Source organism: Palaemon carinicauda, chromosome 15, assembly GCF_036898095.1.
Source record: "Palaemon carinicauda isolate YSFRI2023 chromosome 15, ASM3689809v2, whole genome shotgun sequence".
In the NCBI taxonomy this organism is placed as follows: Eukaryota; Metazoa; Arthropoda; class Malacostraca; order Decapoda; family Palaemonidae; genus Palaemon; species Palaemon carinicauda.
This window is the reverse complement of record NC_090739.1, coordinates 47,793,632-47,821,131: the sequence shown is the minus strand read 5'-3', so window position 1 is coordinate 47,821,131 and position 27,500 is coordinate 47,793,632. Positions and strand designations below refer to the sequence as shown.

The 27,500-nt window shown below is 34.4% G+C and overlaps 2 protein-coding genes across 3 annotated transcripts in view; one reads left to right on the top strand and one right to left on the bottom strand.

Moving 5' to 3' along the window:
- LOC137654605 (probable G-protein coupled receptor CG31760) overlaps window positions 1-27,500 on the bottom strand; it is a 1,168,850-nt gene that overhangs the window by 680,087 nt on the left and 461,263 nt on the right. The gene's annotated exons all lie outside the window — the stretch shown is intronic.
- Window positions 3,347-3,928, top strand: LOC137653942 (craniofacial development protein 2-like). The gene has a single exon (XM_068387574.1). It carries the CDS (start codon window positions 3,347-3,349, stop codon window positions 3,926-3,928), a length of 582 nt encoding a protein of 193 aa, XP_068243675.1.

Sequence of the window (27,500 nt, the reverse complement as noted above, 5' to 3'; positions counted from 1 at the left end):
TATATATATATATATATAATTTATATATAATTTCGGTCACTCTCATCTCTTTCCGTCACTAGGGTAGGGGAATCTGTGAGCGCATGTCTATCTAAATATCTAGCCGTCATTTTTGACGGGTAGCGTACAGTAGTATCTATATAGTTGTTGCACCTCCTACTTACTTCAGAAAGTGCCTAAGCTAAAGAAAACTCCACAGCCAGCTTCTTTCTACTACACATTATTCTAAACATTGAGAACGTTATCAAGTAATTGAACTCCAGGACTTGAAGAACTAGATTTCGCAGTAGTAAATAAGCACATTGAATATGCTTACTGATTTACGGGAAACATATGTTCTAAACAAACTTCATGCCATCATTGCAAAATGTTATATGAATAAACACAAGTCTCTTATTATAGCAATCACCACTGCCACTGCCTATTAGAACAGGTACGACATGAGAATTTTCCATTATACGGCTATAGGCAAGGAAAAGGAATTAATTCTAGAGAAATCAAAGCACTGTTTGTTTGGCATTCTTGGGAAATTCAAAGATGCTTTAAACTGTTATAAACTTCAGCAAACTATAATATTTGAAAATGTAGAGTCCCAAATAGCCCCAAAAAAGAAGAAACTATACTTTCATGAATAATAAATCTCACGTACATACAGTCATGGAGATATATGAACAAACAATGAAAACGTTTACAGCTTATTGAAAAAAACTACGTTGACATAATGAAAGAAATAATAAATACTCGAGGGAATAAACGTAGTAGAAAATTTTCTACAAGATCACATCAGATGCTAAGGCTTTCGATTACATAATTTCGAGAAAAACATAAAAGAAACTTATTTAGCATATCCAGAAACATCATATATCAGTGGAAACTTTACAAAGCGGACCTTTAGAAAAAAGGGAACAGATATTATATCAAGACAACCAACCTCCATTAATCAAATCCTCCATTTCCATAATGAAACTTCTACGCATTCTTAAAAGGTTTCCTGAAGTAGTGGAAAACGGTGGGTTTATATTCGCTTGAGTGGTGAAGTTCAGCGATAAACTTTTCTCGTTTAAAAAAAAAAAAAAAAAAAAAAAAAAAAAAAACATGGCAAATTATGGTCTATTGTAAAAGGTCTCATTTGAAGAAATTTTGATAATCATTCTATTCAATGAACTGCATAAGTCATAAAAACCATGAATCAAAAATGACATCCTTTTTAACACAGGCGATATAAGAGAAACGATACAGCAACAACAACAATAATAACCTGAACTTTCCCTTAGGTCAATGTCTCCTGTTATATCAAAAACGCAACTTTAAAAGAATCTATCTCATCCTACCTTGTTTTCACCATACCTACGGTAAATTTCCTTTCTTTTACTTGTTCTCTTAGGATGGCTCCCCGATCTTTATTCCTCCAAAACATCAAAAGAGAGAGAGAGAGAGAGAGAGAGAGAGAGAGAGAGAGAGAGAGAGAGAGAGAGAGAGAGAGAGAGAGAGAGAGAGAGAGAGAGAGAGAGTTCAGTGACCTCTCTATCCCATATAAGCTAAGAGGCTGCTTTGGCTGCCACTAACCGCTGAACAAAGGGCAATTTGAAATCCACGCCCGAATAAGAACCTTACCTTTATCAATCTTTCTTATGTTTTCTGACATTTTTTTGATGGAAAAAAAAGGCTTAAGCTTTGAGTAAGATATTAAATCGCAGAGAGAGTGCAGCACATATAAAGCTTGAAAATGCTTAAGTCAGCAATCTTGTAACATCAACAAACTTTTTGTGCTTTATTTTTTTTTTTTAGTTTTCATCATAGAAACAATATAAACATTTTCAAACACAATCAAACAAAAAGTTTCCCTTTTTTGCATATTTTAGTTGTCTTGGTCACAAAGTGCAATTTACTTATTATTAAGAAAAAAACTGCAATCGTCAAACATTTGATTTGTCACGAATACTTTTCTTTTGTCAGTGCACTGGTGTATCTTCATAACAACTTAATATTTCATCTATTCGACATACCGGAAGCTTTATTTTTCAAAGAATTCAATATCGGATAAGCGTACTATTCAAAGTTAATACCAACATTGCCAATTTGCCATTTCTAATCAGTATTGATTATACTTTATATTTTCAATACTGTTATTCACAGTAAAAGTGCCATCATTAGTCACAATACCATTTACCCGCGACTTCATCAATTAACAAGCAAATAAATTAACAACAAGCATCTTGCTAGCAACAAGCAACTGGCACATAAACGCACTCCATAATTCTAACAAGCATCCATAATGCCTATATGCATGAAAAACTACATACACTAGTTTCTTCACACCTTGAACAACTAACAAATCCAACATAAAAATAAGGTGCTTTTCCAATTATTAAAACAAATAAGAAAAGATCAAATTAGATTACGAAATTTCGATAATTTTATTCTAAAATGCTTAAAATCATTAAGTATACACACACAGACACACAAACACACAGACACACAAACACACACACATACACACACACACACACACACACACATATATATATATATATATATATATATATATATATATATATATATATATATATACATATATATTTATATATGCACATATATATTATAAAGTATTTATATCTATCTATCTATCTATTTATATATATATATATATATATATATATATATATATATATATATATATATATCATGTTTGCCAACAGTTATATAAGCGGCAAAGCAACCTGGTGGAGTGAAAAAGAACTTTGGGTGTGGAGGAAATGCCCCCCTAAATCTCGATGAAGTCATGACGGATTGTGTTTAAGGCGATAGACAAGATGGCTTTTGAGTGTCTACGTGTCTACTCTTGATGCCTTGCGGATGATCTTACTGCTATTGGTATGGACCACTAGGGGTCACTTGCCTTAGTTAAAAAGGCACTGCGCATCACAAGGAACTGGCTATCCTTTCATGAATTTAGCCAATGAATCCCCTATGGATTTAGTCAGTCAATGGAAAGAGAAAATGACAGAATGACCCCAGGCCCGGTCGTAACCGGGTGCTGAGAATCTCCCGGTTTATGAATACTAAAGGGAAATTGAAAATTGGTAATTGTAAAGTTAGAACCATGAATCAGATTGGTAAGTTACAGCAAGTGGAAAATTAATTCAAAAATACAGTTTGGATATCTTGGTCCAAGAGAAACACGTTGTAAGGGGATCGGTAAAGAAACTTTAGACCAAGGTCACTGTGTGGTTATATAAGAAGGGGTAGGAATGATAATGACACAAATAGTAAAAAGTCATTGAAGTAATGGAAAACTGTAAATAGTAGATTGCTACTTGCAAAGTTTAAATCAAAGCTGTGTAATATGAGTATTATAGCTTGCTATTCACCAACAAAGAATTCCCCAGAAGAAAGGAAAGATGACTATGAAGAACTGCAGAGTGAAATAGATGAGATCCCAGAGAAGGATATGAATATTGTGACTTGTGACTTCGATGCTAAAGTTGAAAGGAATAATCAATGTATAGAGGGTGTGATGGTTTCTGTTGGTCTTGGTGAAGTTGCATATGAAAATGAAGCACATTTCATAAGTTTCTGCTCAAAAAAGAATCTTGTCATTGGAAGTATACTTTTGCAGCGGAAGATCCACAAATATACATGGACTTCACCAGGTAGCAATTACGAAAGTAAAGAAGATCACATAGCCATTAATAAAAGGAGGAGGATTCTGGAAAATGTAAGAAGCTATAGATATGCAGATATTGGTAGCGCTCACCAGCTCCTCATTGCCACACTGATATTAAAACTGAAAGCACCCAACAGAAATGTAGATAGAATACCTAGGTTTGATATAGCTAACCTTCTGGAAGATTATCACAGAGAAACCTTTGCAATTGAATGTAGGAATCGATTTGCAGTCTTAGAGACTTTAATAGACGAAGAGTAGACAATTAATGAAGAATTGTGTGATATTCAGAACATTTATCATTCAGGTGGTAGTGAAGCTTTGGGACATACAGTTACAAGGAGAAAACCATGGATATCAAATAATACTTGGGATACTATAAAAAGGAGACAAGATAGAAATTGATTGTTGAAAGTTTCTGAGGAAGTAATGAAAATTACAAGGTGGAGCATGCTAAGTATTCCAGTATTGATAGTGAAGTCAAAAGAAAAGCCATGAATAACGAGAGAATATTTAGACAGGAAAGCCGATGAGGCTGACAAACCTAGGAATTTAGGGAGTGGCTATGGTGTAAGAATTGCCCATAGAATTTTTAAAGAAATCTCGACTGGTGCAAAGAAGAAGCAGCCACCCACCAAAAAAAAAAAAAAAAAAAAGGAATGGATCTATTATAACAACAGAAGATGAAGAAAGGCAACGTTGAATGGAACACTTTAGTGAGGTCATGAACAAGAAATATGATGGGAATAATTTGATTGATATACCTGAAACTGAGGAAGACCTTCGTGTGGCCATGTATGAATTCAATGTGTCTGAAGTCGAAGCTATCATTAAAAAACTCAAGAGATGGAAAGACCCTGGATACGATGAAATAACTGCTGAGATGATATTGGCCGAAAATGAAGTGACTCCCAGAATACATATAAGATTATTTTGTAGAATGTAGAGTGAAGAGGCAAAATCTGATGAATGGAAGCTAGGATTGTTGGTGAAAATAGCAATAAAAGGAAATCTGACTGATTGCAATAATTACAGAGGCATCACACTTAAGTCGGCTGTCATGAAAATATATAATATGCTCATTCTAAAGCGCCTTGAGAGAAAGACTGACGAAAAGGTGAGAGATGAACAAGCAGGTTTTCGAAAAGGTAAAAGTTGTACTGAACAAATTTTCCTTTTAAGACATGTTGTACAGCAACGTGTATAATATAAAAATCCACTTTTGATGGCATTTGTGGAATATTAAAAAGCCTTTGATACTGTGCACCGGACAATTTTGTGGTGAGTCCTACTATACTATGGAGTTCCTCTTAAATATGTGAATTTAATTAAGTCTGTTCATGAGCATAGAAAGTTCAAAGTTAGTGGAGTCCTATCAAATAAATTTCCCGTAAACAGTGGGGTACTCCCAGGGAATGTGTTGTCACCTATGTTGTTTATCCTTCTCATTGATTTTGTAATGCATAGAACAGTTGGGGATGGTGGAGAAGGATTGGACTGGATTGGTAACAGGAAATTAGCTGTCCTTATTAGCAGAACACCAAAGAACTTGCAAAGCTTGCTTAGCAGAATGCATGAAATATCACACGAGATTGAGCTGAAGATAAATAAATGAAAGACAGAGATGATGGGAAAGGAATAGGCAATGGAAGATGACATATCATTTGAAAGAAAAAAGATTAATAAGGTGGAATCATTATACAGGGTCTTTAGAATTGGAGTTTCATGAAAGATTGAAAAAAGCAAATCACACAATAGCTAGGTTAAGTAAACTAAGGAAATAAAATTGCCTGAAATTACATAAAAAATTCAGGTTATATATCGGTTTAGTAAGATTGGTGTTACTATATGGAACTATATTTACGAGTCGTGGTATGATAATGAAATAATATCCAACACAGTTTGTAGATTCGAGAACAAAGTCCTCAGAAGAATATTGGAAGTTAAATGGCAGGACAAGATTAGAAATGAAACTATAAGAGAGATTACTCGAGTGCCATATGTGGATGAGATCATGGTGAGGGGTAGATGGAGATAGTTTTGACCTGCTCTTTACACTCGCCAAGAGATTATATCACCAAATTTTCAATTGCGCACCACAAGGCACTAGAAGAGTTGGACGACCCAGGCCTATACGGTTCAAAGCGTGATGTAGATAATGAATGGAGAACAATTGTCTTAAAAGCTCAAGATAGAGACGACTGGCATAATCTAATTGAGGCCTTACCGTCAATAGGCGTAAGAGGAGTTGGGGAACTCCTTTTATTATTATTATTATTATTATTATTATTATTATTATTATTATTATCATTATTATTATTATTATTATTCTCCTAATCATTATTATTATAATCAATATTGTTATAAAAATTATGATTATCATTATTATTATTATTATTATTAATATTATTATTATTATTATTATTATTATAATTACCACTAACTATACTAATCATACTAACTATAATAATTATAATACTTATAATGATTATTATTATTATTATTATTATTATTATTATTATTATTATTATTATTATTATTACTAGCTAAGCTACAACCCCAGGTAGAAAAGAAGGATGCTATAAGACCAAGATAAAATAACCCAACTGGATAAAATAACCCAGAGAGGAAAGGAAATAAGGAAATAAATAAGCTATATGAGAAGTAATGATAAATTAAAATAAGATATTTCAAGAACAGTAACAACATTAAAACAGATCTTTTGTATATGAACTATAAAAAAAAAAAACTTATGTCAGCCTGTTCAACATAAAAACATTTGCAGCAAGTTTAAACTTTTGAAGTTCAACTGATTCAACCACCAGATTAGGAAGATCAGTCCACAACTTGATCTCAGCTGAAATAAAACTTCCAGAATACAGTGTAGTATTGAGCCTCACGATAGAGAAGGCCTGATTATTAGAATTAACTGCATACCTAGTATTGCAAACACGATGGTACTCCCCGGGAATGTAAAGGATGGTCAGAATTCTGGAAAAATCCTATGCAACATGCATATTGAACTAATTAAACGACGGTGCCATCGATTGATATCTAGATCAGGAATAAGAAATTCAACAGAGAAAAAGTCTAAGACCTCCAATCTGAATACTCGGTAACACTGTGCTTGTGTGTGCGGAGACTGAGAGCAAGGAGATGCGGTGAGTGGAGACCTGGTGCGTGAAGACATGTTTCATGGCGATCAGGACTTGAAGTCCAGCTATTAAAAGTGAGAGAGTATGCAGGCCTTGCACATGAAGACTTTGCACATGGGGAGTTTAAATGTGGATATCTTGCGTCTGAAGATCGTGCAAGTGTCGATTCTGCAAGTGGTGATCGTACTTGTGGAGATGACATGCATGGGGGGTATCTCAGCGACAATGTTAACACAGCTCACCATCCTCATCACTCTGCTCATTTGATGGATGAGCTCGTCGGTTGTTTGTTGTACCAGAATTCCTCTGCTGGGCTGTTGTCCTTATTGGTGAAGACATTTGGAGGTAAATGGAGAAGGTGGAGGGCGTGAGCAGCAACATTTATCCACACTGACAGTGAGAATGCTCACTACCGCAAAGGTACAATATATATATATATATATATATATATATATATATATATATATATATATATATATATATATATATATATGTATATATATATATATATATATATATATATATATATATATATATATATATATATATATATATATATATATATATGAATATATATATACATATATATATATGTGTGTGATAGGTATTTAAATGTAGGAGATTTCAAAATCTGGCAGTAGCAGTATTGATAAAAATAGAAGTATTCTTATTCTCTTATTGTGATGATTGTTGATGTGATCAACATAGCTGATGCTATGACAAGAAAACAACAATAAAAGATAACAACAGCTATAACAATCATTTATGAATAAAAGAAATAAATGTAGCAAAAGATAAATGGAAGGGAAACAAACAAGCAAAAATATTACACGATGCAAATGAAAAAGAAAAAAGTCCATGGCCCCATCCACTAACTGTTGGCTAAGCACACAACGCGGAGCATTATTTCCTGATAAAGCTGGGTCTATGAGGCCCATTTCTGACAGCTCCCTAATGAAAACCTTCCGTTCTACCGTCTGGGCAGCTCCAATTTCATATGCTTGCTCTGTCTCTTCTCTAGATGATTTTCCCTCTCTTTGTACCATGACACCCACATAGTTTTCATCAACACATTTTGCGCTTTCCGTGTATCTTACGAATTCACATTAGTGAAACAACAAATAATGTACAGTTATTGCATTCACTCAGTTGTTTTATGAGTCACACATTCATACTCTTTTAAAATGTGCGATCATGCATCCATCATCTATTATCTAAAATTATGTACAAAAAAATAATAGGTTATTTACCTCAGCAAATTGATATAAATCCCGAAAGAAACTAATAAAAAAAAAGAACTGACATACAGAAGGTACCACAAACTATAAAAAAAAAAAAAAAAAAAAAAAAAAAACTTCACCTTAATGCATCCATTCCCTACACCCAGGAAAAGTACTGATATAACAGCGAGATAAGAAAAGCATACCAATTTGATATAATGTCCCATAATGCCTTCTACACACGCTCTCGGAACATCCACTCTACCAGGGAAACCATTTTAGAATACACTATCTCTACGCTGCGTATATATATTTCTATTATTGCTCCTAATCTAACCTGACCCTAACTCTCATATCTAATCAATGTTGCGTGAGAGAGAGAGAGAGAGAGAGAGAGAGAGAGAGAGAGAGAGAGAGAGAGAGAGAGAGAGAGAGAGAGCGAATATAAATATAACTTTGCAAATTTAATAACTTTACCTTACTGTTCTTTTTTATTAGCTTGCAACCATGGCAAGGGGACTAACTGTAGCTGAAGTTGAATAACTTTACCTTACAGTTCATTGTCATTAGCTTGCAACCATGGCTGAAGTTTCATTAAAATGTTTACAAACCTCATTCAGTGGAACAAAAGTTATATAGCTCACACTCTCCAGTGAACAAAGCATCAACTTCAAGGACAGTACCATAAAGGGAGAGGGGTGTATAAAATGTTAGTGTTTTTTATTTTTAATTAAATTCGAGATGGGGTGAACTTTTAATATTCATAAGACTTAGAGTTTATTAAAAGTTTTGAAATATTTTCAATTTAAATACCTTGATTAGCTCATTACCCGATGTTCTTCAAGTTCCAAAATCTTAATCTGTCACTTGTGATTTTGAACTTCCCAGTTCTTTGCACAGGATTTTATGAGATGTGTTGGTGTTTTCTCTGAATGAAGTATGTTCATTAATTTGCTTGCCTTAAGATGCTAACGCTAATTTGACCTTTTACAAAGTATAGATATCTCTACATCGGAGAGAAAGCAGAAGTGGTCTTAAGACAATATTATGCAAAGCAAATTAGTAGGCTGTAATCTTATAGTAAACTAAATTGTTTTCAACGAGTAGTTTTTATTACCTTCGCCAACTTCGTTGCGAAGGTTATGTTTTGAAAGGCGTATGTTTGTATGACTGTGTATTTGTGATTCGCATAACTAAAAAGCTACTTGACCGAATCTCATGAAACTTTGTGGGTTGATTTGTCATGATCGAAGGTCGATCTGATTAGATTTTGGGAGTAATTGGGTTTTAGTCAAGGCCAAGGTCACGAAAAGGTTAAAAACGTTGATTTGCGTTAAACTAATGCCAAAATGTGCATAATTGAACTGCTTACCTTGGGATATACAACAAGATATAGTGGTATTATTACCTTAATTTATTTATGTTTGTGATTCGCATAACTCAAAAAAAAAAAAAACTATTAGTCCTAATCTCATGAAATTTGGTGGGAATGATTGGTCATGATCCAAGGACAATTTGATTATATTTTAGAAGTGATTAGGTCAAAGATCAAGGTCAAGGTAACGAAAAGGTTAAAAACGTATTTTTACTCTATAGCAGTCAATTTTTATGAGATTTGCCAAATGTGCATAATTCAATTGTCTATCTTGAAAGAAACAACTTGATATAGGCGAAGGTATGCACTATTCTGAGTGCCCGTTCTACTTCTCTCTGAGCTACAAAGGAACTTCTATAGACTATAAGTAATTGAGAATGGTTGTATTGATATTTAGGGCTGAATATCTATATTTTCCCTGTCTTATGAAACAAATTATACGTTCAACAAACTAACATACTGTACGTTCACAATAGGTTAATGTCCTCAGACCTACTGGGGGGTCCTTGGTCGATATAAATAATCATCTCAATTTCAGAAATATATGAGCTTTCTATTTACCCTGTGAGCGGCCAAAGGACATACGACCTTGTTAGACCTTGCCTTTTATTCGAGGGAATACCTGATCTAACGAAGAGAAATATCTGTTTTGGATCTCGAGGATAAGCTGCCAAATGAGGAGAGTAATATAAGGAGATTAGATACACGCACAGCTAGAACCCAAGAATGAAATCATGGAAAAGGAAAACAACACAATTCCTAAATTATTATATACCTCATTTAAATACCTTACAGTTCATGATAAAAACGACATCACCAATTGGTGAAGTTAACATTGCTGCTTACGGAAAGCCCAACTTAACTGAGGTATACTCAAAGCAAAGAGGCTAATTCAACTGTAAAGTGAAAAACATCTCAGTGGGATATACAAACGACATCTGGGATTTTTCTGTTTCATCGGGTGAGTGAAATGTGTGTAACAATCAAAAGCCTCTTAAAGTTATGAGTACATCTAACGACTGTAAGACAAATCATTTACAAAATAAATGCCTCTTTTTATGTTTGTATAATATTTAAGCCCCATATTATGAGTATTTGTATACATAAACAACAGCAACAACAACAACAACAACAACAATAATAATAATAATAATAATAATAATAATAATAATAATTTCCATCTAACTTCCATATCCATTCCACGATTATCACCGACGACTGAATTGTCATCAACGAATTGCTAATGTTCCTTTCACGTGATTCTTCATTTTAATGGGCCCACATATATTCGTCTATGATTCTGACGAGTCGCTCTTTGTTGAGAGTGGAGGTCGAGGCAGGGGATTAATTACTGTAGCTCTGGAAGCCTATCTCATTTCAGACAGTCCGTTTGCAGATAGGTCAGAAAATGCGAGCGAACAGGAATGAATTAGACCAGAATTTGAACTTTAGCATCTTATGTTAAGACTTCTTAGGAGTCTGATCGTAAATGTATTTCTATTTCTATATCGTATCTATATAAATAATATCAATATATCCACAGTATGATTGCTAAATATCTTATCAAATGCATTCATGTATCAGTATAGTTCTTTAATACTATAACTTATTTTACACATATTGTGAAGCTTACGGGAAACCGTCCTCTAACACTCTCGAGACAAATATATATATATATATATATATATATATATATATATATATATATATATATATATAATTTATATATATATATATGTAAATATATATGTGTATATATATATCTAAATATATATGTATATATATATAAATATATATATATATATATATATATATATATATATATATATATATATATATATATATATACAGTATATTTGTGTGTGTAAAAGAGAGAGAGAGAGAGAGAGAGAGAGAGAGAGAGAGAGAGAGAGAGAGAGAGAGAGAGAGAGAGAGAGTTTGAATGTATCACTAACAACAAAGTATTTATGTAGATTAGAATGAGTCAATCCCCTTTTTGATAGTTCAGAGTTGTATATGGAACTTTGTAAGTAAATAAATATAACAAACAGTCTACGAAGATAAGGGAAGACATAGTATGAGAAAGACAAAGCCTCATATAAATCAACAAGAAGTGGAACCAATACAGAGAAAACAAACAGCTTTAAGAGCTTTTCGAAAGACTCAACAACTTTTCCTAATTCATTGACCTTATCAGTTGAGAACTTCGTTTAAAATGAAAATAGAGACAGGGATGAAATAACGTTATACAAAAATATAGTGAACCGTTTATCCACTTTAATATTTATATCATACGGCAACAACATTTTAGTCATAAAAGAGGAAACGCATTTATAAAATACCCCGGTAAAACAGCTGCTATATAATTTTCTGACTACCAAAATTTTCATTAAAGCTTATCAACTGAAATCCATGACTCATCCATATAAAAGGAAACGTACATTTATCAAACAAAGGTAAAATGGACCTCTCGATTGCGAGCAAAATGCTGTTCTAGCCCTAATCTTTAAATATGCTTCAATAACTTGCAACGAGTTGACATTTTAAATGAAAATACCAGAGAGAGAGAGAGAGAGAGAGAGAGAGAGAGAGAGAGAGAGAGAGAGAGAGAGAGAGAGAGAGAGAGATGTTGGTGTACAGGAGGTGGGCCATAGCTGGACCAACGCCAACTCTACCAGTAACGCTTGTTTTGGAAGGCTGACGACATCTTCCATGTATGTAACAATACACAATTAAGGTCAAGATACCTTACAAATGGATAAAAAGATCTAATAAAATTGTTTTGAAAGTTATTGTATCGATCCAAAACTGCACTTTCGCAATTATAAAAATAAATTTTATATTATAAACGAAGAATTTTAGTGATTATGAAACCATTCAAGAGACAGACGAATATCAGTATGAAGAAAGCATAATTTAGCCACAAAACGTTTTACAGAAACTAATTATAGAACAATCAAATAGGTTTGCAGAGAAGTCTCTTTTGAATATACTTATTTCTATCATTGTATACCATAACGCAACATTCTTCTTCTATTTCGATTAATACTAATTGGCACTAAGAACTTAAGATTGTTCCAATAAAAGTACAAAGATAATAGACAACAAATGAAGCAAAAAATAAATAGATTACCTCAACGTCCTTACTGTGTGTACTTGGAGAGACCAGATATTAAGCTTTGCAAGCAAATGATATTTTCATTCCAGGCAACCTACTGCAAACCAGGTCACCTTTGATGCGTCTGAAATTCTGAGTATACACTCAAATTTTTATTCTTCTTCCCTCTTTGTTCCAATGCTTCTTACCTAACATACAAAGCGAATTATATCAGAAGAGCTGTGGCGTTCTTATGCTATAAATTCAGATGGGAATACAATGACTTTCGGTAAAAGCAAATGCTTCAAATAAACTGGATGGTGACAGGAATAAACATTAGCGAAGGAAACCTGAAAATAGACTTTCCCTCTCGATTATTTTTTCCAAAATAAAACCTTTCTTTACACGATACAGTGAAATAGCATATCGAAACTAGTTTCAATCGCTTGTATTTACGAAGAAGAATATTTTCATGATTAATATATCAACCAGAGTTCCACAACCAATAACAAACCTATCGAAAAAAAAAAAAAAAAGGTGTTTTCTTTCTAGTTCATATCCAAGTAAAAATTACAGGACCATCTTCAGATTAATTCTTCAAGAGCATAGACATATATATGAATAACACAGTCTGTTCATTCTTATAATTTCTCTCTCAAAAGTTCTTTTAAATAAAAACTGGTGTTCGCAAGGCAACAAGTCCGTTAAAGAAGAAAATTAAGGCAAATGGTCATATAAATACTTATATTCAATTAATGGATCCTTCATTACCATAATAACGCCAATAACTTTGAAACGTGATGTAATTCCTCGGACCAGGTGAATGGCGGAGTATATTAGGACTGAGTACCTTGCTTCTCATAAGTCCTGCTATGAATGTGGATGTCAAGAGATTCAGGTATTAAAAGTTTGTGGCAGGCAAAACAACTTCGATTTGTGTTCGACCTACCGGAATCCAGACATGGATGATTCTACCTTTGATTGTCTTCTTACCATTATGGCTAAGATCAAAGAAAATAGAAAGGCCTCTTTTGTCTTTGTTGATAATTTCAATGCTCATCACAGGGAATGGTTGAATTCTGTTTCTCTTACTGATTGCCATGGCTTAAGAGCTTTAGACTTTGCCTCTGGGTCAGGCTGTGAGCAATTCATAAGTGAAAGTACTCACATGTCTGGCAACTGCTTAGACCTCGTATTGCGACTTCCATGGTGTTATAAAAAGTAAGGTTGGTTTTCCAGTTGGGACATCTGATCATGCCTTGATTTCATTAGTAGTGAAGACCGAGAAGCCTATCCCTGATGTATCATACTTATGTAAGATTTATAAGAAATCTCAAGCCGACTGGAATGGAATTTTGAGTGATCTTTTGGGCTTGAAATGGCCACAATTGTATAGTAGTGTTGATCCTGTTGTCCATTTGAATGAGAATCTAGACTGCATTATTTATAGGCGTATCCCTTCTCGTGCGCTAAGATACCGAGTGAAGGACAAACCATTGTTCAATGATGATTGTAGACGTGCTTATTTGGAGATGCAGGAGACCTATCCTATCATCTTTGGAAGGGTAACATATCCGATTTGACTTGGAATAACTATACTCAGCTTAGAACTTTTGCTCAGAGAGTATATGCTTCAACTGAAAATGGATTCAATTTAACCATAAAAGAAACCTTTTCCGGTACAACCCAGGAACATAGGAGGGGGACTACCCTTAAATCTGTACTCTTTGATGTAGATGCAACAGTTCCTCCTTTACTTGACCCAGATGGCTCTTTCACTCACTGTCCAAAGGAACAGGCAACCCTTTTGGCTGATGTGTTTGACAGTAACCAGAGTAATGAAAAACTTGATCGTCCTTATTCCAGTTTTTCTGAGGCTAAACTAAGTAGTTTAGCCTTTCGATCTCGGGAAATTAAAGCTCTCTTGATGGACCTTGAAGCTTATGGAGGTGTAGACCTAAATGATATTTTCCTTTGTTTTTTATAAAGACTGCAAATTTCTTAGCCCCAAAATTATCTGTTATTTTACGCCAATTAACAAGAAGAGGAGCTTTTAGCACTGGTTGGAGAATTGGTAATGTTACTCCACTTTGTAAATGTGTTTGTGGTAGCTCAAATCCAACTGATTACCACCCAATTTCATAACTTCCATATTATCTAAAGTTTTTAAACGTCTTTTGGCAAAACGTCTTAATAGGTTTGCTGAAGCTAATCATCTAATCCTAGTTTGCAATTTGGTTTTCGTAAAGGCCTTGGAGCATGTGATGCCATTCTTACAATCTTAAATGCTCTACAGAAATCCCTTGATTGTGGTCAGGAAGTTCTTATGATTGGCCTTGATTTTAGTGCTGCCTTTGACCATGTTAATCATGAGGCTCTTGTTTTCAAACTCAAACAGTTGGAAGTGGGTGGGTCGTTTCTTAGCATTATTATTGATTTTTTAAGTAATAGATCTCAAAGAGTTGTTGTTGATGGGCACCATAGTGAGTATAGGAATGTGATATCTGGTGTTCCACATGGTAGTGTTCTTGGCCCAATACTTTTCATACTATATACACATGAAATGTGGTTTGGCCTAGAAAACAAGATTGTTGTATATGCAGCTGATGCTACTCTCTTTGCATTAGTTCCATCCCCTGAATGTAGATCTGTGGTTGATGAAACCCTTCATAGAGATCTTGCTAAAATTAGAGGATGGTGCAAATTATGGGGCATGAAGTTGAATCCAAACAAATCTCAAAGTATGATTGTAAGTAGGTCAAGGACAGTGGCTCCTCAACATCCGGAACTCAGTATTGATAATGTTTCTTTAACTTTGTATAACTCTTCTAAAATTCTAGGTGTGATTCTCGACAGAAAATTTACTTTTGAGAAACATATGAGGTCTGTGTCTTCTTCAATTGCACAAAAAATTGGCTTATTGAGAAAGTCTTAAAAGATTTTCGGTGATCAATCTATTCTGAAGAAGAGTTTTTAATTCTTTCACTCTATCTTGTTTTGAGTATTGTTCTCCTGCCTGGTCTTCACCGGCTGATTCTCATTTTAATTTGTTGGACAGAAACTTACGGTCTATTAACTTTCTTATTCCTGATCTAGATATTAATCTTTGGCACCATCGTTCAATTAGTTCATTATGCATGTTGCATAAGATTTTTCATAATTCTGACCATCCTTTACATTCAGATCTTCCCGGACAATTCCCTCCTGTTCGAAATACTAGGCAAGCAGTTAGTTCTAATAGCCATTCTGCATCATGAGGCTCAATACTATACAGTATTCTAGAAGTTTTATTCCAGCTGTGACCAAGTTGTGGAATGATCTTCCTAATCGGGAAGTTGAATCAGTAGAACTTCAAAAGTTCAAAGTTGCAGTAAATGTTCTTTTGTTGAACAGGCTGACATAAGTCTTTTTATAGTTTATATAATATGACATATCTGTTTTGACGTTGTTGCTGTTTTTATAATGATTTATTGATAATTTGTTCTCATCATTTATTTATATCCTTATTTCCTTTCCTCACTGGGCTATTTTTCCCTGTTGGAGCCCTTGGGCTTATAGCATCTTGCTTTTCCAACTAGGGTTGTAGCTTGGCTAATAATAATAATAATAATAATAATATATACACATGACATGTGGTTTGGCCTAGAAAACAAGCTTGTGGCATATGCAGATGATGCTACTCTCTTTGCATCAATTCCATCTCCTGAATGTAGATCTGGTGTTTCTAAATCCCTTAATAGAGATCTAGCTAAAATTATTGCATGGTGCAAATTATGGGGCATGAAGCTGATTCCTAACAAAACTCAAAGTATGATTGTAAGGAGATCAAGGACAGTAGCTTCTCAACATCCAGATCTCATCATTGCTAATGTTTCTTTAACTCTGTATTGAAATTTTAGGTGTGATTCTCGACAGCAATTTTACTTTTGAGAAACACATTTGTCTTCTTCAATTGCTTAAAGAATTGGCTTATTGAGAAAGTCTTTTAAGATTTTCTATTTTCAATCTATTCTGAAAAAGTGTTTCAATTCTTTTATTCTACCTTGTTTCGAGCACTGTTCTCCTTTCTAGTCTTCAGCTGCTGATTCTCGTCTTAATTTGTTGGACAGGAACTTACGGTCTATTAAATTTCATATTCCTGATCTAGATATTAATCTCTGGTACTGCCGTTCAATTTGTTCTTTATGCATGTTGCATAAGATTTTTCATAATTCTTATTTTACTTTACATCCAGATCTTCCCGGACAGCTCCATCCTGTTCGTAATACTTGACAAGCAGTTAATTCTAATAGTCACGCCTTCTCCATCATGTTGCTGAATACTATACAGTATTCTAGAAGCTTTATTCCAGCTGTGACCAAGTTGTGGAATGATCTTCCTAATCGGGTAGTTGAATCAGTAGAACTTCAAAAGTTCAAATTTGCAGTAAATGTTTTTATGTTGAACAGGCGGACTAAGTCTTTTTATAATTTATATATAAAATATCTATTTTGATATTACTGTTTTTGAAATATTATATTGTTAATCATTTCTCATATTGTTTATTTATTTCCTTATTTAATTTTCTCACTGGGCTATTTTTCCCTGTTGGAGCCTTTGGGTTTATAACATCTTGCTTTTCCAACTACGGTTGCAGCTTAGCTAATAATAATAATAATAATAATAATAATAATAATACCCATATACTAACTCGCAATTCAACTAAACTCCATGGGCATAACGGCTAACACCCTTCTATGACAAAAAAAAAAATGCATTTGATTCAGAGTGCTTGCCTTGTACTTTTCGGTCAATTATACAGCAAATCGTTACGTTTACCATACGATAGGATAAGTGAATGTATGAAATTAAAATAAGATATACCCAGCCGATTCCCGTTTCATGTATTAAAACTAAGATTTCTCACATTCACAGTCAACAAAGGAGCTCCTCGAGTAGAAAACTTCAGCTCTTTTGTCGTTCATATACTCTCACAGACGACTCATCAACAATGTATTGAACCAACCTAGACACTACACCATTACCTCTTACCATAAATGTACATTAGTCGCGTGTTTCTAAGATATAAAGGTCCTTCTCATCCTGTGCCTTTTCTAACCCATTCATCCAGCAGTTTCTTTGTGTTTCTCTCTGTCTTCCCGTCTACATTTTCTAATTCTATATTTTCACCATATAATTTACGACAATTATATCGATTTGACCAAATCATCTCACACCACTAGGAAAAATCTTTTTACCCAAACTAATCTATTTACCACTTGTAGCTCTCTCCACAGTCATCAGTCTATAAATCCTTCTCACCCTTTTATTCTTTCTTTTGCATTCAACAATACCTATTCCCTCAAAGAAAGTTTGTCCAACAAACTCATCTTTCATCCTAGCTTTGGCTTTTTATACATTCACCATATTTTCTCTAATATCTTGAACATATTATACTCTTCTACTTTCTTTACTTCACCGGTGTTATGACCCGCCTTCTCTTCTCATCCTTCCATACATAAATCCATGAAATTTATTTCGAAAAAAAATATATATGAATCAAGATCTTTTTTTTCACCATTCTTGTTAACACTCACTGTTCCATCTTGGTTCCCTATTTACTATATCCTTTCAAGCCCTTTACTAATTACTTAATTTTTCCTTTTTATCCTGAATCACCTCTATATGACCTGCAATCACTACACATTCTCTTCTACACCTCTTGTTCCCTCATGCAATGACCTTTCTCTAAATTTTCATATCGCCTCAAATTATATATTAAATAGCCTTGGAGGCATAGAGCACTGATGCCACAGTCCCACTTTAATACCAAATCAGTCAAAATTTTTTTTTTTTTTTTTTTTTTTTTTTTTTTTTTTTTTTTTTTTTTTACCACCAACATCTCACATGCAATCTCAACACCTTGTACATTTCCTTTCTTCACCTTCGAATTGACACAAACCTTCACCAACCTACTTCATACAGAGCTGTCTCTACTCATCCAATTTCCACTAAACATCAAAAGGATAACTGCATCGACACATTACTGCACTCCTTTCAAACAGCATCTTTCCTTTTGAGACTTTTATTCTGAAGGTCATTTGCTCAAAAATGTTTGGACTCACATTCAGTTCTCAACCAAAAAGAAACTTCCTTAAACCCCTTGGTTAGGCCAACCTCTGTAGTTTTATTAAATGATTGGTTTCCCTCTCTCCTTCACTATCTTATCATATGACGTTTTATATACTGCTATATAATATTCTCTTATGCCAGGCAACGATAAATACATACATACATACATACATACATACATACATACATGCATGCATATATATACATACATACATACATACATACATACATACATACATACATATGAGAAATTAACATTCATGCAATAATTAATACAAAATCATATTCAATGTTCTCTTACCAGCAGAGCACTTCGTCAAAGGCAACTAGTGTTCGTATCTATTCTGATTTCGCAAAAAAAGATTTGGCGTATATACTGTATAAGTACATGATATATATAAAATGTGGCAAATATTATTCTGGATCCACACACAATAAAGTAAAAACAGATTTTTTTATACACAAAAATAATACACTACCTATATAAATCTTGAAAGAAACTATTTAGACATATATGAAATCGGGCGTTAAAATACTATGTAGCATGAAAACTAATCCATACTGTTGAGATTAATCTTTCATCGACATTTGTATGATGTGTGCTACTCTTATTTTTATACTTCGTGTTTACTAAATTTCAATTGCACCATACTTGCTTGAATAACTGAATTAAAGAAGTATATCATTATACTCTTCTCGTTTATATGGTTATTTTTCGCATCTTAAGAAAACAAATCTCAATCTATATAACAAAACAAACTTAATATTACCTAATGTACATTACATTACACTTGTTATTTTAAAGAAAAATATTAATATTCTTTTACAGATAGCTCTGAACCTTACCTCGTGTTTAACTTCCAAATAATTAATCTGTCCCTTTAGTTTACCTTTAATTATCATCCCTTGCACAGCTTCGACTTTTTTTTTGAAAGCCTGCGTAATTAACTTCAAACATTATAACAGCTTAATCTCCTAGGAATTTCTTCACACAAACACTTGTAATGCAATGTCCCTAGTCACTGACAATACCATTAAGATAAATTTGCAAAGCTCAACTTGGAGATCTCATTAATCCTAATTATAATAGTATATAGATTTAAAATAAACATATCACTATCACATCATATCAATTACTTTACTAGCATTTTCAATTTCTTGATTTCACTTATACCTATTACGACAAGTCTATCTTTATTCCTGAACTCCTTGTTAGAAAGAATTCAAGGACATAGATTCGTTTCAAAAGGCTCTCCTGTTTATTGTAACTAACTTGGATTAGTTTAGCTATTTGAAGATGATTTAATGAAGCAGGTGTTTATGTCTCATTTTAAAACTTACATCAGATATTTCAACCATACAGATACATGGATAACGTGATTCAAGCTAATCACTTCATCTTAATACAGCGACTATATTATAAACCATACCCGCACTTCTCAGTGCCCTTATCACGTTTCACACTAAACTAACTGGTAATGTAGAGGTAGTCCTAAGGCGTTGCGTATAAATCTATACACTTTGTGAAGGAAATGCGGAAAAGTTGGAAATAATAAAAGCTTGAAAATACAATATTTTGACAGTAAAATATATATGCATTTTACACCCAAGTTAGTACTTAATGCAGATATCAATAAATTTCTGACTCGTTTGAATAATGGATTTTTATCTGTGACCTCAAATAATTTGCAATATATAAGAGTCAATATTCCATTCAATATAGCTAAAATAATATACACACAACTTTCAGAATTGTTTTCATCTAACAGATTTTTTTCTTCTCTTTATTGAAAAAAGTTCATTTATACCCCCAGCCTTATATATACAAATAAAGTTAACTGGAAAAATCCTCGCAAGACTTTGCTTAAAATCATCTGAATGTAGACAATTATCAACCAATTCTACCCTCATGGTCATTTTCTGAAAATCAAGTCAATTAGATTTGGACATAAATTATTTCCACCGACTAAATATGGACGAAAAAAAAAAACTGCTGAACTGTAACTTATTTTATCTATTTAGTGGAAATGGCAAATAAAAACCTCCAAGAACGCTGGTTGTAAAATGGCAGACAAAATAGGTCTTATATCAAAACACATCGTGGTAATTCGCGACAGCAAGGAAAATTTGATATAGTCACTCAGAAGTTATAAGACTGAAAGTTTAGGGAATCTTTTATTTCGCTTTCAAATAGTAAAAAAATCAATCTTCAATAGGTCATCATTTGTTCATCCTCAATAATTTTTAATACTTTGCAAAACACAAATTCCATCTTTTTGTAAACATATTTTTCAGCAAAACTCAACAGAATATATAGTTTTTCATCCATATAGTTTGAAATCAATTGCAAAAATTTAAATAGCTCTAATACGACCTACCCCCTCCACAACACAACTCTTCTTCCCTGAACGCAATTACTCAAGCTTCCTTTTTCTTCGACGGGTTCTTAACTGTATATATTTTAGGTCTCAACTCTAATCAATCTAATACCAACGATTAATAGGTAAGCTTGATCTATAAATCCTATACCTCATTTATTGATCAAAGTTCTTAGAGTGGTCCAATTACTTTACTCTTTGAATATACCAATGTACTTCGTCAGAATTCAGTAATGTTACCTAACAATACTGACTTACATTTATCATTTGGTCCCTTTATAAAGCATTCCTCTCATCCATCTATTCATTCGATACCTTATTTTAAAACTGAAAACAGGGGCTAAATTCCGTCACCATCATTATAACGAATCTTGCTCGAAATCCAAGCAACACTGGTGTTTTCCCTTCCTTCAAAAACAAATACTTTACTCATAATATCGACAATCCCTTCCATGACCACTGAAATAATCTTATTTCTATGATTTAAAGCAAGCATGTATACGACAAACACGAAATGCATAAGATTAAATTTCTTCTTGATTGCATCCCTGCATTTACTACTACTACTACTACTACTACTCTCTCTCTCTCTCTCTCTCTCTCTCTCTCTCTCTCTCTCTCTCTCTCTCTCTCTCTCTCTCTCTCTCTCTCTCTCTCCAAATTCACTTTTGTTCCAAACAACTTCGTCTCTTCACTCCTAATCTCTCCCGAACTTTTCACAAACGCTTGCCTTCTTCCATCTCATTTTCTTTTGTATTTTTTTTCACATCAGTTACCATGTTTATGCAAACCTTATTCCCCTTTCAAATCTATAGAAAAAAAAATCTCTAATAAAACTATAAGGAACTATACGATTTTTTCTACTTTACTCACCTTTCTTTTAGACACGCCACTAAATTGAAAATTAACAACACTTACTCTGCATTATCGCCTTGTTCAAAGAGAACCAAATACTGCATTCTTGTACATTAATCATCGCCTGTGAGAGAGAAATCGGGAAGTAATGTGTCATACTTTTTTTAAATTGTGATGACAATTTGACGCGGAGGGCAAACTTCACTTCGCGTGCCTCAGCCCCACTTCACCTAACACATTCTCTCTAATCTAATTTTCAAGTACGATGAATAACGTTGAATATTGAACTTAATATCTCAAATACTATTGCCTTTGAAGCGTATTTGATAATATACTTCCATTTACAATCTACGCACATTAGATATACCTACAATAAATGATTGTTAAAAATACTAAAAATCATCTAACATTTTTCCTACACATGAAGAAAAAACGATACTGTGGCGGGATGTTAAAAAAAAAACAAGCCCCACACCCTGAATCACACCTACTGACAATGGTCTCCTCAACACATACTTTCCCCTTACGTTATCTAAAACTGGACTCTTAGACAAAAGGACACAAAAAACAAAACATAACCTTAAAACTATATATTTCTTACAAACTATAATAAATCCAACCAAAATCAACAGCATCAAAAACTTACACTAAATATACTATAAATACCATTCAAATAAACGCAAAAAAAACCTAACAAACTTAAATTACACCGCACACCAACACCAAAAATAAATATATATATGAATTATATTGTATAAATATTATTATGGGACACCAACACTGTCGCCACACACAAGCCGGACTGTCTTTACGGCACACTAACACAACTCTGTGTTTAACAGTTTACTGGGTGGCAATTTGCCACAACTACTTCCCTGATTGGGGTCATGGTTAGTATTATCACCACCATCATCATCATCATCAACAGCAATCTGGATTTGATTCGGTCCGGGTCATCAACAATTGTATAAATCAGAGTGGTCGTATCAAATTCCTTATTACAAGCCAATTCGTCAACAATCAATTAATCCACTTTCAAAAATCGCTCTCCAAAGGAGGAATCGCAGCCTGCCAAAATAAAAAAGAAAAACACTTACGAACACTTCTAGCTAACTGAACTATCGCACTATAATCAAAGATAAATAATAAATTGTTCCTATCATTCACAATCACGACAAGCAAAGATAAACAAAACTGTACTTACTTTGAAAATCAAAAACCACTTCCACGCTGGTCAGAAAAATATAAATGTAATCCAGCTCTCACACAACTGCCTTATGCTGCAGTCAAATAAAAAAAGCATTCGCTCCGAAACATTCACCACTGTCGTAACCTTACTAAAAATGTAAACAAACAATCTCATTTGTACCAACAGTCTTTCTCACCCCCCAACGATCATTCTCTAACTACCACTTGCTCTTCGGCGCACACCGCAGTCACACAAACACACAACCAAACACACAAACACACACTCAAACACACACTCAAACACACACACACTCTCGCGCGATCTAGAAAAACTAAAACAAATGAAATTCTCTCTCTCTCTCTCTCTCTCTCTCTCTCTCTCTCTCTCTCTCTCTCTCTCTCTCTCTCTGGATTTGGCAAAAACAAAAAAATAAAAATAAAGTAAAAATAAATCCTCCACATTCCTCCCCCCTTACTTTGCCAAATCCTTCTCACACAACACTTACATTATTTTTTTCATAACCCAGTCGCAGTCGGGAACGGGACCTCTACTCCGAGTAACTGGGCCTCCATATACTCTCTCATTCACTTCTTCCTTATCACAATCATTAGCTACATTAACACTATTCCTATCTAAATCCCTATCATCTAATATATCATGTACAATCATATCTACCTCGTTCTCATCTGGCCCTATAATTACACTCATTTCTGTAAACAGTTCATCCATTTCATCAAAAACATTCTCAACTTTAGTAAAAGATTCATTCATACTACTAATCATTCTCTTATCTCTCACTCTCGCATTCGTCATCCTTTCTTTTACATCACCTAAGGAAAAGCCACACACACTATAGGTATCATTCATACTCAGCCATGATTCATCTGTATTAACACATTTATCTTCCATACACACTTGCACATTTACACCCTTGTCATACTTATTTCTATTCTCACTTTTACTTATAAAATTTCCCCTTGCACTTTCTCCTCACTTAAAACTTTCAAACGCCTCTTTTTCCTATATTCAACTAACACTAATTGTTTATTTTCCAGCCCTAACTTCTCATGCATACTAGGTTCATACTTGCTCATTTCCAACCAATTACTCATCCCATTCTCACAAACATTAATACTATTCCTTTCACACACACAGGAGGACTCACCCAGCTGAACCCTCTTACACTCTAGTTTCCCGAACATCCTGGCTGGCTTACTCCCTTCTTCCTACATACTCTAGCTACATGCCCATCTGCACCACATTCAGTACACTTACCCCGCGGCTCCTTGCACATTCTAGCATAATGACCATCCTTACCACAATTACCACAAATCACATTCATACGATTACTCCTACATCCACTTGCTACGTGCCCAGTCATACCACACCGATAACACTTAATCACTTTCTCTTTCTTACAGTCGCTAATACGATGCCCTGTCTCTCCACACCCGAAACATGCTCCTAATGCCCATCTACATTTATTCTTCTTATGACCTTCCTTTCCACACCTATAACACTTTTCATTACGGACACGACTATCTGACATACCTCGATGCGCACTAACACTCCTATCCCTATTGCGCCAATTACCCTGCCTAAATCCTTCATTTGTCCTTACAGGTATTCCCACATTACTCGCCCAAACACTCCTATCTACTACATTATCAGCTACCCTCATTGGTCCTCTCAAAATTGCGTCCTTATAACTACCAAATTCTATTACACTTTCTTCCATTCCAGTTCTTACACTCACAGATTTACTTTCTTTCATGCACCTATCTAACTCATAATCCTCAACTATCTCTAGTATATCATCCCATGTCAATCTCTCTTGCGTCCACCTCATTTTCTCCTTCCGTTTCAAATTAACAAACTCAGCAACATTCTCGGGTACAGTAGCCAAAAACTTCCTCATTAACTCCTTATTCTCATTTATACCTTCATCCCCATACTTCTTCCTAGCTAAAGTTTCCAACCTACATACGTACATTGATATAGCTTCTCCTGCATTCATCCTTGCCTCATCAAAATCATTCTTACGCTTATACTTAACACTCCCTTTCATAAGTTTTACCTGCTCAATTATTCTCGTTTTCACACTTTCATAATCAACGTCCCCTACACTCATTATCACTCCATACATAGTCAACAAATACCCAGTCAAATATTCTCCTAACTCCCTAGCCCAAACTCTTTTACTATCACCATACTTATCCTGACAATACCTCTCATACTCCTTGAAAAAATCATATACATCCCTACTGCTATGCTCATTGAACCTTTCACACCGAGGTACCTCTCTCATAAACACAGTCTTACACACATCACGTTCATTCTCACTGCTATCATCACTGTCTACTCCCTTGTTACCTTCTTCCTCATTTGAATACAATGAATCCACTTCCACACTTAAATTCCTATCCTTAACCATTCCTTTCTTACCCTTTTTCTTACTTACCACTTTCACCCATTCACGATCGTCCTTGCTATCAGCCTGATACTTTTTCTTCCCTTTCTTCACATCACTTTTACCTTTCCTTTCATCTTTCCTCTCACCTTTCTGTTCATCCTTACTATGCCTAATTCCCTTATCTTCAACATCACCATCACTATTACTACTATCACTATCACTTCCTTTCCCATTATCACCTACCTTATCCTTCTCTTCCACTACCAACCCATTACCCGAAGCTGAGGACACTCCTCCGACTGCACCTTCACCCATTATAGTTTTCATCATCCCCATGACTTGCCCCATCATATCTTCCATTCGTTTCTCTATTCGTTCTTCATTCTCTCGCATCCTCATCTCAACACATTCTTCCACTCTCTCTACTGTCCCCTTTAACTCCCTAAGCTCCTTCTGCATCGCCGCATTCTCCCAGTTCAACCTCTCATTCTCTATTAGCAACCTCTCCTCACGCTCCTTACTCAGCCGCAATTCCTCCTTCAGTAACTTGTTCTGCTCTTCCATTTTTCATCAACCTTATATCTAATATCTTATCCTATCAGTCCTTCGTCCAAGAGTCCAGCTATCAGTCCCGCCTCAGCAGTCCCTGTTCGGGCGCCAAAATAATGTGGCGGGATGTTAAAAAAAAAACAAGCCCCACACCCTGAATCACACCTACTGACAATGGTCTCCTCAACACATACTTTCCCCTTACGTTATCTAAAACTGGACTCTTAGACAAAAGGACACAAAAAACAAAACATAACCTTAAAACTATATATTTCTTACAAACTATAATAAATCCAACCAAAATCAACAGCATCAAAAACTTACACTAAATATACTATAAATACCATTCAAATAAACGCAAAAAAAACCTAACAAACTTAAATTACACCGCACACCAACACCAAAAATAAATATATATATGAATTATATTGTATAAATATTATTATGGGACACCAACACTGTCGCCACACACAAGCCGGACTGTCTTTACGGCACACTAACACAACTCTGTGTTTAACAGTTTACTGGGTGGCAATTTGCCACAACTACTTCCCTGATTGGGGTCATGGTTAGTATTATCACCACCATCATCATCATCATCAACAGCAATCTGGATTTGATTCGGTCCGGGTCATCAACAATTGTATAAATCAGAGTGGTCGTATCAAATTCCTTATTACAAGCCAATTCGTCAACAATCAATTAATCCACTTTCAAAAATCGCTCTCCAAAGGAGGAATCGCAGCCTGCCAAAATAAAAAAGAAAAACACTTACGAACACTTCTAGCTAACTGAACTATCGCACTATAATCAAAGATAAATAATAAATTGTTCCTATCATTCACAATCACGACAAGCAAAGATAAACAAAACTGTACTTACTTTGAAAATCAAAAACCACTTCCACGCTGGTCAGAAAAATATAAATGTAATCCAGCTCTCACACAACTGCCTTATGCTGCAGTCAAATAAAAAAAGCATTCGCTCCGAAACATTCACCACTGTCGTAACCTTACTAAAAATGTAAACAAACAATCTCATTTGTACCAACAGTCTTTCTCACCCCCCAACGATCATTCTCTAACTACCACTTGCTCTTCGGCGCACACCGCAGTCACACAAACACACAACCAAACACACAAACACACACTCAAACACACACTCAAACACACACACACTCTCGCGCGATCTAGAAAAACTAAAACAAATGAAATTCTCTCTCTCTCTCTCTCTCTCTCTCTCTCTCTCTCTCTCTCTCTCTCTCTCTCTGGATTTGGCAAAAACAAAAAAATAAAAATAAAGTAAAAATAAATCCTCCACAATACCTTTAAATTAAAATAAGACTGGCAATCGACCCCCACAATGTTATTCAAATGGCATTATCAAAAATAGAATGTTACATTTGCTCCGCGAGATATCTCTAATTAACAAGTTGCAAAATCCAAAATCTAAGAGAATTGCTACTTTCCGGACAATGAATTGTTTATAAAA